Source organism: Drosophila gunungcola (genome assembly GCF_025200985.1).
Source record: "Drosophila gunungcola strain Sukarami chromosome X unlocalized genomic scaffold, Dgunungcola_SK_2 000034F, whole genome shotgun sequence".
Classification (NCBI taxonomy): Eukaryota; Metazoa; Arthropoda; class Insecta; order Diptera; family Drosophilidae; genus Drosophila; species Drosophila gunungcola.
In genome coordinates this window covers 536,876-549,743 of record NW_026453187.1, presented here as the reverse complement: position 1 = coordinate 549,743, position 12,868 = coordinate 536,876, and the positions used below count along the sequence as shown (strand labels likewise).

Genomic DNA, 12,868 nt, shown 5'->3' with positions numbered 1-12,868 from the left:
TTTATTTTTCTTTTTATTTTTCCGTTTCTGTTCCTCTTCCCTTTTACCGATCATCACGATGGTGATTATGATGATGATGCGGTACTACCTGTTCTTGGCAGTCGATCCCCCTCCTTCCCGAACACTCCTTGTGTCCCAATGTCCCAATGCAAGCTGCATTTCTGCGGTTTCTTGGCTCGTGCCTGGCCTCAAAAACAATCCAACTTTGGCTCCAATTTGGGTCAAAACTGGAGGAAAAACAAATACCTTTTTCAATATAAAAAAAAACCGGTATAATGGCTTTGGGCACAGTATAAATGTCAATTATTATTTCTTTTATATTAAACAAAAAAAATCCCATATTACTAATTTTTTAATATATTGAATCAAAAAAAGGAGCTATTTTGAATACAAATAAAATCATAATCAAAATGTTTCTATAACAATATGTTTAAGAATGTAATATATATATATATTTTGATTTAACTTTATAATATTTTGTTGACCTAATAGATTATGAATAACTTTTGAGCTCATATAGTGATTTTCGCTGTGCAAGGACAGCTGAGATCGGGCTTTATAATTAACTGGACGATCGGCTTGGCCGCAGCATCCCTCGAAAAAAGACAGCTGAAATCGTGTGGCTGTCTGGCTCCACTTCATCATCGCCTCGTGCCAATGGCCCAATTAGGCAACCAATTATGACTAAATAGGCGCACCTTTCTCCAATCCTCGTGGGTCGAGTGTTTTATGGGCACTTCGAATCGGAGGGTTCCAGCACGCCCACAATCGGACAAATCATTGCGTAACTAGGTCTCCGCTCCTCTCCATTCCTTCGGTCGGGGTGAAAAAAAATAAAAGGATCAGCCAAAACATCTGTCCGTGCAATCTGTTGTTGTCTCACACCTTTGAAAAGGTTGGGGTCACTAAAGCGGGGCAAAAAAGAGTGGTAAGTGAGATAATCACTGAAAGAAATTAGATCACAAATGATTTAATACGAAACAGACCCTTTTTTAAGTGTTCTTTGCTCCGTTTCTTATTACAGCCATCTTTATATTAAACTTCCAAAGGTCATTGTAAATCAGTAATTAGAGCTTTTGAAATAAACAAGAGAAATATATTGAAAGATCATAAATTATTTGATATATTTCAAATCCAGTTAAAACTGTATTTTTATGCCACATCATTTGTAATCATATAATTTTTGTAATTTTCAACAATAGGTAAAAACATATAGTTATTAAAATTCACTCAAAACCATCAATTTTTGCAATATTCTAATTCTAGTTAATATATTTTTTACATACATTGTCTAATTTAATACCATACATTTGGTACTTAATTTTGTTATGTGTGCTGCATTTAATTTGATGAGTTCGGGGGAAAGTGAGTTAGAAAGGACTGACCAGTAAGTGTCCATAAATCAGTGGACACGCATCTGCTAGTATCCTTCCATCTCCAAAGATCAAATGAATGTTGCAGACACTTTTATTTACTCTACATAAAAAAGAAATATCAGAAACATTAAACAGTGTGGCAAATGTCGCTCGATATCAATAACCCCCAAAAAAGAAAACAAGGGAAAACATCCCCTTCCAATGAAAACGAAGAGTCGTGAGAAAAGTAAAGCAGCTCGGGAAAACAAAAAAACCACAATCGAAATAAAAACTTTATGTCTATCAAAAAAAGAGCTAAACAGATCTGGTCTTAAAGAGTACTGAGTTTTAGTTTAATAGTTAGATTTACAACTTGCTCTTAACAAATTAAATCTTTAAAAAATATTTAGGTTCAGCCCTAGTTAAGCTAAACCACCTACGCATTTATTGTATTAGTTTTACTTACACTGAAAACTTTGAGGTCTCCAGAGAATCGCATTTACGCACATGATATTTTTACATGTGCCTATGAGTTTGCATGTTTGCCTCATATACATAGTTTAGATACAAGAGATTAGAGAGTCCTTCATCCCCGTGTGCTACGTGTTTTATGACCATCGTTTGCAGTATCCCCAGATCCCCAAACTGCCGCACGATGACTTGCTAAAAGCGGACATTGTTGATTCGTCCGGAGTTTCGGAGTGAATCGCTCCTGGGGTGGTGACACCCGAGTCCACCTCCCGGCCACACCCACCATATCCTACTCCTACTCCAACCTGGCATGTCACACACCCCCTGACCCCCAATGGGTCGCAACTTTTTCTATTTTCCCTCGACAAGTCCTGTGTGCTGTGTGCGCGCACGCTTTTTATTTGCCCAGCAAACAAAAACAAATGAACAGCGGCAAGTTGCCAACCTTCCACTTTTCCCAGTGGGCGGAAGCCAGACCATCGCGGGTAATCTTCTGTGCGAGTATGGGTTTTTGTATCTTGTGGATACTTTTGTCGGGCGCCAGTTGCACGAATATATCCATCATATATAGTTTATGTATGTATATGTGTTTACGAACACAGCTGCCTGGCTGCTGCTGCTGGACACGGAAATATCGATCCGAAATATCGCCGTGAGTCACTGTGAGTGCTCACATTTTAGGCACTGTGAGAAATTTACATATAAAAGTTGGATTTTGTGAATTTTATTTATATGTGTCAATAGATGCTTCTGCACTAATACGTTTAAATATTACATCATACATAAATAGCCCTAAAGAGAATTTGAAATAGTGGTAAGAAAAACTATTCTTAAATCTAAATTGTAATCTCTTTTCTTAAGCGTATTGTTTTCTTAAAAAAAAAATTGACAAAATAAATAATTATAGTTTCGTGATAAATATAAGGTAAAATATTTAATTAAACTATGTGTAACATTTTTATAAACACTTCTTTTTCAAGTGTTAATTATAATTATAATCTTAGAATATTAAAGACTTTTAATCTTGAAAAATATCTTTCGCCAAAAACAAAAATAAATAATGTTTAGCTTTCTTTAAAATACCTTTTTTTCCCCAGTTTTTTTGTAGGACAGTGTGGGTTATAGGTGGCGATTTGAATTCCGCTGAGAGTGCGCCATCTAGTGGCGGTAGACATAAAACAGGCCTTGGCTGGTCCGCAACCCTTTTCTCCGGTCCTTTTCCCCCGGAACTCTTCGGCCTGTGCAGTGAGGCATATATCCGGAGAACTTGCGCTCCGTTTCTCGATGTTCGCTTCTCCTCTCGGGGTGATTTCAACTTTGGCCAGGACAAAACGGCCCAACAGAGGAGGCTTTTACACTTGCAGAAATAAGGGGAATGATTCTCAAATGAAAAAATATAATGATTCACCTTCCAAAATTCTCAATATTTTCTAAGGTTCAAAAAAACTCTAGATTAGGAATTATTTCAAGATTTATAAATCGTTTTATCGCTTTAATTTCGTCAAAGTACAAATAAAAACTTTTTATAAAGCGTAAAGTGAATAATTGGATACAAATGTATTAATATTAGAAGTCAGCTTGAGCATTTATGTTTTATATATAGAAGCTCGGTTCTTTTTCCTCCAAATGTAGAAAAATTTCATTTCAGCAGATTCTCAAAGTGCAGCATACAGTATTCAGGGGGCGACAGATTCAGGTTACACACCTGTTCTTTTCACTTCTGACCTGTCCTGCGGCCCATTCCGCATACCATTCACCCCCATCTTTCTCGGAAATCAATAAAACCCAATGTGACGCCCACCAAATAAGTATTTTTAAAATAAAACTTTCATCGTGTTCAATCAAAAAAAAATGGAATAGTCATTACAATAAATAAATAAATAAATACGCAAAAAAAATGGTGACTTATAGAGAGGGGAATTCTGATGTCCTGCTCATTTAGGACACGAAACGCAGATTGGTGCGCTTTCGTCCGCCGAATTCGCCAAAGTTGCGACGCACAGCCTGAAGAACAGCCTGCTGAGCCACTGGATCCACTTGGGATTCTACAGAAGATTCTGAACTGGGATTAACCTCGGATTGGCGACCCAGGATATTCCAGAAGGGACGAGGCGTCGTCGTTGTCACTGGATCTTTGTTGATGTAAATGCAGTTGATGATGGGCTCATCGCCGTAGAATTGTCGGTTCTTGTTGCGAATTCTTCGGCGCTTTTGTTGTTGCTGGCGGCGTCTCTTCTGTTGTTGTTGCTGGCGACGACGCTTCTGCTGCTGCTGCTGCGTTTCGCGACGACGTTGCGACTGCTGCTGCTGCTGTGGACGACGACGATAGCCTCCAATGGAGGAGCTACTGGAAGAACCAGAAGAATTGCTGCTAGGACGACGACGACGCTTGTTAGTGCTGGAAATGCTGCTGCTAGACTGCTTCTTCTTTTTCTTGGTCTTGCGCTGGCTAACACTGCTACTGTTACTGCTGCTGTTGCTAGGCTTCTTCTTCTTCTTCTTTTTCTTCTGATCTGTAGAATTGCTGCTTGCAGAGCTGCTCAAAGAAACACTGTTGCTGCCAGAAGAAGAAGCGATAGCAACTGTTGCAGTAGAATCCATGGCCACTGGCTTCTTGATCACATCTACGGGGGTAAGTTGCTCCATCTCCTGCTGATTCTCCTCAGGCTTCTTCTTCTTTTGATCCTTATCCTGCTTCTTCTTCTTTTGATCCTTATCCTGCTGCTGCGGCTGCTTCTTCTTCTTCGTAGACAGCTCTTCAACATCTTGAGCCTCCTGCTTGCGTTTCTTCTGCTGTTGACGTCTCTTTTGCTGATTCTTCTGGTTCTGGTTCTTGTTCTTGTTCTTGTTCTTCTGATTCTTCTTGTTCTTGTTCTTCTGATTGGGTCGCTTGTTGACAACAGGACGAATGTCGCCATCGTCCTCTTCACCGGTGGCCCAACTGGCAATCGTGGTAACAGGCTGATCCTCGGAGATAATCTCCTCTTCGTAAGCGCCCAGACCATGAAAATCGGCGGGATGGTCCCTATAGTAACCATTGCCATAGTAGAAACCATCGAAGTCCTCTTCCTCGTCGTAATCATCATCCCCATCGTAATCATCTTCGGGATGATGGTCTACCACCTCCCAGGGCTGGACGAAGGGATAGAAGCTAACACCCGCCGAGTGATCGGCATCCGATTGAATGGGTTTCAACTCGAAGACGGCATGGGTATCGGGATTCACTTTGGGAGGTTGGTGCGACTGAACCACCACAATGCCAGCATCTTCGGCCACATTGGCATGACTGGCCGCATTGGCCACCACACTGACTCCCTGATTGAGATGGGCAGCACTCACTGCCTGATTGAGATGGGCCGCACTGGTTTGACTTTGCAAGGGCAAAGCCAAGGCAGCCGGCACAAAGTTGGACTGCGATTTCGAGGACTGTGCTGCCAAATTCTGCACCTCATCATCAACTTCCTCCTCCTCGTCGTCGATGTCGTCTTGATCATCATCGTCATTGGGCAACAGAGACTCCAAATGCACGCCCGTCAGGGCCACATAACGCTTATTGCTATTCTCCACCTCCTGCAGAACGGCTCCTCCCTCACGATGCTCCTTCAGGGGCAGGCTCTCCACCTTCAGGGGCTGCGAACTAACCGATACACTTGCCCCAGCCTGGAGGGCACGACCCGAACGCTTCCTCCTCGTGACCACACACTGGGACTGGCTGCCATCGCCACTCAGTTGACGACCCTGGATGTAGAATCGCTTCAGCTCGTACTCATCACCGTTCTCGTCCACCTCGATCATGGACTCAGTGGAGGCCCTGGCGACCAGGAGGCACATCCATAAGGCCAGCAAAGCCCAGACACAGCGGTTCCTCATCTCGGCCAAAACTGAGCTAGCCGGCGATCGGCAACCGGCTTATATTAGCTCGCTCGCCCGCTCGCTCGCTCGCCGGACCTATTGACCCACGGCTAATTGCCAAAAAGAAACGTAGTCTATATGGTCAGATCAGCCAGTTCACGAATATACCAAAACTAAAACCAAAACGGTTTCCTACGAACCCGAGGGCACTGAATTATTCATCAGCAACGTCCCAGCATCTTAGTAACTTGGCTTCTTTGGGCTTTCTTCCCAGAACCCGTTTTATTAATATTTTATTTTTTTTGGCGTTGGCTTTCTGTCGGGGTCAATGGATTGACCGATCATTAATAACCCCGCTCCGATGAAAGTTTCTGCCAAAAGGGCCCTTTGTGGGTCATCTAGGTTGGGATCGATTCGCACGGATAAAAATTCAGCAGATCTAGGTATCTTCTAATTTCCTTATTAACAATTTTTTTCTAATTAACTAAATTTGATGATGGTTAATTAATCCGTTTTAAATCAAAAAAAATCAATTAAAAAGTTACATTGCCATAGTTTTTTTCTCTGTGCATGATTCATAACCCTTTTTGGAAGTGGAAAGTTGAACACTGGGCTCGTGTTGAATTCCGATTATACTTCTGCGTTTTTAAAAATAGATCTGGCTATTCTATTGACTAAATTTAAACCCCAGAAAAATCTGTTTACAATTGAGATGCGCTTAAAGATTTATTTTACGCAACAGATGATTTATCCAAAAAATAGAGAACAAAAAACGAACAAAGGACGCTGGGTTTGGCATTTCTAGATATTCCACAACAAAAGATTAACTCACACGTGGTGCAAAAGTTCAGACTTACTACTGAAGAACTAGGATCTGAAATACTAAGCACCCTATATTCCTATATAAATATATTTTAAAATATATTTCCAAATAACATAAAATTGGTTGGTTATAAATTATGGAATTTCAAAAACTGTTTTGATTTTCTTTCAAAATATACATTCATTTTGAAAGAAAATCAAAACAGTTTTTGAAAATATACATTCATTTTGAAAGAAAATCAAAACAGTTTTTGAAATTCCATAATTTATAAACAACCAATTTTAATGTATCCTTTTAGTTAACACAATTCTTTTAAAACTATTTATTATTTTAGAAACAAAATTCAATTCATTTATTTTATGTCTTTGAAGAACAAAATCATCATTTCCCACTTTTGCAAAACACGAGTGTAGAAAGCGAAATTGACCTTTGAATAAAAAACCGCGAAGAAAGAGCGATGGAAAAAAGTAGATTTTTTAGCGGGATTAAAGTTTCTACGACGCTGAGTCAAAAACGAAATTAATTTACTGAATTCGCTTTTGGTTCGATTGGTGATTATGAAAGGCCCGAAAAATAAAAAGAGACATTTAGCGAAATGGCCAACAAAAGCCAATAAACATTCCAAATCACAGTTTGACCCGCGCTGTTTTTTTCTTGTTTTAAACCTCTTCTTTTTTTTTTTTAGATAAACTTAAGTCAGTTGGACTAAGCCAAAAAGCATTTTCAACGGGGACATCGTTTGGAGCTGCGGCCATTTATTGTCCACTCTGTGTGAATGCTAATGAAGCATCGTAAATTTCCAGGGCCAAGAGGAGCCCCGGGCGAAAATAGTTGGGTGTGATCCAGGTTCGCTGAAGAATCCAAGATGGGTTGATGGTTTGCTTTTGGATCAGCAAAACAGCTCGCTGTTGCAATACCCTATCCAGAAAACGAAATTGTTGATCATTTTTCATGTAATAAAATCTATATAAAAAGCATTGCAATACTTACTTTAAATGATGTAATTTAAAGTAATTGGGAATTTATAAATATAATAAAATTCTATGAAAATAACTTTTAATTGAATTGCATACAAATGTAATTGGTACTACACCAGGATTTTTAAGAGGCAATGGCTATTTTTGCAGAGCATAAATAAAGACCTGTCCAGAAATCAATTGCCAGAAAAAAAGAGATGTGGTTAACCGTGGAGATAAATAAGCCTTGCTCTTGTGCATAATAATTGCTGAGCCTGCAGCAGCCTCTATTTGTATGTGACGCACGTTACCTAAGCAGCAACATCAACATCTACATCAACATCAACATCAACGAGCAACACCAGCAGCAGCAACAGTAGCAGTAACAAGTAACAACACACCTTGTTCTTGTTCTGAGTTCTGATATCAAGTGCTGATTACACACCCAGACAGACGGAAAAGAAACCAAACGAAGAAGTTGTCGTCGAGTTCACCAAACGATATTAGGTGGGAATTTGTTTCGATTTTGTAGTCTTTATTTTTTATCACAATCAGCCTCACGGCCCGTAATCTGTCATCGACCCATTTCAGGCGAGACATCAACTCTACTCTTTATACTATATACTATATATATACGTAGTCCGATCGTATCGGAGTAAAGTAGAGTCCAGTCGATGGAATTGCCCATTGTCCAATTGCTACACGAATCTTGATTGTTCACAGTGACTAAAGCAAGTTGGTCAACACCTAATGGACCTGGCAAAAAATTGGACGTTTAGAAAAGCCAATAAGAATTCATAGAGTAATACAAATGTTTTGTTAGTTCAAATAAATTCGAATATGATTTATAAAAAATTTATTTTAATTAATTTTACAATAAAAGGTTTTATAAATGAGAAACTTCGAACTTTGTACTAAGCGATGACCTTAACATTATATTCCCGATGCGTTCTTTACTATTTGTATGCTATTTATTTAATTTAAAAAAAATTAAACATAATAATAATAATAATAATAATTTTAGTGAGTATTTTTTTAAAGCCCTTTTAAAAAATCATCTCTTAAAAAAATCATTTTAGCTGCTAAAATATATATAAATAATTGTATTCTTATTGAATATTTTTAAGTGGGCTAGCTGAACACATCTCAACGTCAGTGTGTAAAGATCCCGCACCCAAAATACGTCTACGCAATTCCCCAGTTCTGGCCCACCTGCAATATATACATACAAATAAAATCGTCCGATCTGAGCGATCGTATAAAAATTGACGCACGCAGCAAGAAAGTGCGTATACGCAATTAGAATTCCATTAACTAATTTCTTCTCATTTGCATGGCGCACTTTCTAAGTGCATGAGTGCCGAAAATAAACAGCATCTCGCCGGTGTAATAGCAATAAATAAAGAACTTTCATTTACATTTCATTCAAATAAAGGGTCTAAATAAAAGGGGAAATGAAGAGCAGGGAAGAACAGCAGTTTGTATTTACCATGAATTTTGGATTTGGACTTTTTTTTTTTTTTTTTCATTTTTTGGTTGTCGCTTTCGTGGCGAGCACCCATGGAATTTATAATTAATTCGTGCATTAAATTTTCGAGCATATTATATTTGGTTATTGTTTTTTGCCTTTTGCCGCACAAATCAATAAGTTATATGTGAGAGTTTCTGTTAATGAGATGCATGATATCGAGGAATGTGCGCTGACACAAATATGCAAAACGATTTTTGGGCTTACCAATTTCTGGTTTATTGCCACTGCTTATTAGTTGCAACTTGAAAAACGCCCAGCGAAAAGTCAAGAAACTGGTTTTCCCACAAATCACAGCAGCAGACCAATCCCAGTGCATCTGGCACAAATGTGTTCTCTGTATCTCGAGATGCAGTTGCAGTTGCAGTGGATCAACAAAATGGCGGGGCCAAAAGAAATCACCATCATGGAGTAAAAACCGATTATTCCTCCTTTCGGGGTGACCTATTAAAAGAGAAGTGCCCAAATTTATCATCATCATCAATTTACAATTTACCATCGCTTAAGTAAGTATTCTCAGCACGTGTGCCTTATTTATTTTAATTTTAGGCTGTTTTTTTTTACAACACCCAAAGTAGCAAGCCCAAATAAAATTTAAAACTGGTTCAGATTTGCACAAACTACAGTGTTTAAATATTTAACTTTCATTTTGTGATTAGATATCCATTTTAGATAAATAAGAAAATACACTTATTACTCAAAAATTTCGAATACAAGAATAACACTTTAAAGAACACAATCTTAAATGCTTAAAGAAAAAAAATTTTCTATTTTCAAACAAATTGTAAAGTTGATAAAAAAAATATTGATTAAATAACAATACTGTTTATTGTTTTATTTTACGTAAGGACATCGCGAATATAATACTTCACGGCTTTGTAAAAAATAAAATACTATTAAAGTCAAAAAAGTCAAGTTTAAAATTAATAAAGACTTTAGAACATAAGGTAGGCTTGTCAAAATCTAGAACAAATATCAACCAAAATAAATTGTTTCCCAATCATAATAAAATAAATTGTAGAGTTTATTCGTTTACCTTTTTGAATTTCCCGCCTTACTTCAAACGGTTATAGAAGCGGCTAACCGCTGAGGTGGCTACAAGCAACAATCGACAACCATCTATGTAGTGTTGGAAAACGTCTACAATTATCGGTTATCGGTTGTTTGCCCGCGCAGACCTTGCAACACTGCTACTCCGGCACTGTGCAGCACTAAATTATAAGTGCAAAAATTCGCAGTAGGAAATTTATAGCCAACGTGATTAAATTAAACCCATTTTCGTGGGAATTAACGATCGTAAAGGCCGTAAATATAAATACTGTCTATAGGAGATACTAGAGAGTGACTTCCGCAAGAGCCCAGGAAACGCCGAGGATCGCCCCGTAGATCAACATGCCACGAGGAAAGTTCGTCAACCACAAGGGTCGCAGTCGCCATTTCACATCGCCCGAGGAATTGCAGCAGGAATCGGAGGAGGACAGCGATCAGACCAGTGGCTCGGGCTCCGAATCCGATGGCAAGGAGGGGGCCAGTGGGTCCAAGCCGAAGGTGCCGGCGCCCAGGAAACCGCCAGCCGGAAATCGACAGAAAGCCAGATCTTCTGCCGGAGCAGGTGCCGTCAGCAGCTCGGAATCGGAATCCGAGGAGGACTCGGAGGATGATTCCGATCTGGAAGCGCGCGACGCCAAGAAGGGCGTGGCCTCACTCATCGAGATCGAGAATCCCAACCGGGTGACCAAGAAGGCCACCCAAAAGCTATCGGCCATCAAACTGGACGATGGTCCCGGCTCGGAAGGCGGCAAAGGTGGTGGTGCCCCCAAGCCGGAGCTCTCCCGCCGCGAAAGGGAGCAGATTGAGAAACAGAAAGCCCGCCAGCGATACGAGAAGCTCCATGCCGCTGGAAAGACCACCGAGGCAAAGGCCGATCTGGCCAGATTGGCACTAATCCGGCAGCAGCGCGAGGAGGCGGCCGCCAAGAGGGAGGCGGAGAAGAAGGCAGCCGATGTGGGCACCAAAAAGCCAGGTGCCAAGTAATGTCCTCCATTTCCAGCTCCTACTCCTTCTCCTAACACCCAGTCCCCTCCAACAGAAAACGCAGAGCTCTCAATCCCGAAGAAAACAAACAAACAAACAAAAAAACAGGGCTAAATGGCAATTAGTTAAACTTAAATTAACCAATGCTTCAAGTTTTCTAAGCCTCTCTTTGTAACTGCAAACTAAACAAACAAAAAAAGAATATTATAATAATAAACCGACTTATTATAAACGAGAGACTGTCGCTGGGGTGATGAACCCAGAATCTGGGCGGAGATAATCCAGGCGTAATCTTGGATGCTGTTGAGGGGTATATATTGTACATTCTCCGGTGCATTTCAATCATGCAAGCTAAGTATTCTCAAGATTTGTAGTATGGCAAACAATAAAAAGCACAAAATAAACAGCAATATATGGCTGGAATATCATTCTCGTGAAGTTGGCATAATTAAATAACAAAATTCACAAAAAATGTATTTCAAGTTTTCTAAAAAATTAGATAACCATAATAATCCAAAAACATTTTTAAAAGCTGATATAGATGTTATAAGATTTTTGAGATCCTTACTATCTTTATAAGAAGATCCTTTAATTAATGTAAATCGGATGATCCATAAATTGATTTTAGAATTTAATAGTTCCATCATTCTTTAGATACAGTCTAGCCTTGAAGCCTTTTACCATAAAATGTACATTGAATCACATGCTCAAGAATTGAAATCGAGGTTTGTGGGCTTGGAAATTCCACCAAATTTAATGGGTATTAAAAAAGAAAGATGTAGACTAACTATTAGCTATGACTAATCTAATTAAACAATTAACATTTGGGCTAGACCACGCCCCAGACCTCCTCGAAGGCGGAGCAGAGTTTGGAGCACGCGATGGCCGCCGAAAGTGGATAGTTGCTGATGGAGAAGAGCTCCTCCGTGTAGTCCGTCTTTAGGACGCCATGGGCAAAGGCTCCGATGACAATGACCACGGGTTCGTCATATGTGGCACTGCCCTCCTCGCCATGTGGCACCAAATCCCTGCAGTTGGCCACCAACTTGCCGGAGAAGCTCATGGCGTACTTTTTGCATCCGACGGGCACATGATCCGTGATTGGATTCTTGATCACACTCATCAATCTGCGCGACGAGTCATTCGCTCTGATCTGAAACTTGTGCAGCAGTTGGACCATCAATCCCGCAAAGCGCTTAAAGGTTCTCGGAATACGGGTCTGTGGATTGATTTCGATCAGGACATTGTGCTCCGTGCGCACGAAAACCTGGAGAAGACCGGCCCGATTAAGTGGGGAATCGAAGAGCATCAACAGGCACTGGTGGGTGATGTCCGGACGACAGGATCCCGGATCCCTTTGGTTTTTGCGCATAATGCCCGCATGATCGTCGCAATTCAGCAGCTCAAAGGTGTTGTGTACCTTTTGGATAGATAATATATAAGGATTGTGATTAGGTTTTCCTTTCTTTATAAGTTATAGTGAACCCACCTTTACTGTCTCCAGTTGGGCTCCCTCCAAAACGATAATCAGCCGCTTTTCGCTGGCATTCAAATGGAGCACCTTGAACTGCTTCTTGTCCAGATCAAATTCCGGATCATCCGCCTTGCGGCCCACAAATTTCCGCTTCCGGTTGATCGCCTTGCCCTGGCCACCCATTTTGTAAATTAATTTTTGGATATATCAACAGGATACAATTCCCAAAAAAAGTAAAAAAAATCCGCACGTTTTTTCGAAATGCACAGGTTTAGTATGACCGTATCGGATGTGTTCTTAAATACCTAGAACAAAATATACCAAAAGCATTTTTCTAGTTTTTAAATATACCAAAAACTCGGTTAAAATTATATT

The 12,868-nt window shown here is 39.9% G+C and overlaps 3 protein-coding genes across 3 annotated transcripts; 1 reads left to right on the top strand and 2 right to left on the bottom strand.

The window, feature by feature from the left end:
* Positions 1-3,764: 3,764 nt before the first annotated feature.
* LOC128260625 (probable serine/threonine-protein kinase mps1) lies at positions 3,765-5,687 on the bottom strand. The gene has a single exon (XM_052993772.1). It carries the CDS (start codon positions 5,655-5,657, stop codon positions 3,765-3,767), a length of 1,893 nt encoding a protein of 630 aa, XP_052849732.1. The 5' UTR covers positions 5,658-5,687.
* Positions 5,688-10,146: 4,459 nt separating this feature from the next.
* On the top strand, positions 10,147-11,256 carry LOC128260619 (28 kDa heat- and acid-stable phosphoprotein). Its single transcript, XM_052993761.1, has one exon. The coding sequence runs from the start codon at positions 10,378-10,380 to the stop codon at positions 11,017-11,019; it is 642 nt and encodes a 213-aa protein (XP_052849721.1). The 5' UTR covers positions 10,147-10,377; the 3' UTR covers positions 11,020-11,256.
* A 477-nt stretch (positions 11,257-11,733) lies between these two features.
* Positions 11,734-12,789, bottom strand: LOC128260618 (ribosomal RNA small subunit methyltransferase NEP1). The gene is made up of 2 exons (XM_052993760.1): positions 12,509-12,789; positions 11,734-12,439 (listed from the first exon to the last, which is right to left on the bottom strand). Exons 1-2 carry the CDS (start codon positions 12,674-12,676, stop codon positions 11,849-11,851), a joined length of 759 nt encoding a protein of 252 aa, XP_052849720.1. The 5' UTR covers positions 12,677-12,789; the 3' UTR covers positions 11,734-11,848.
* Positions 12,790-12,868: the final 79 nt, after the last annotated feature.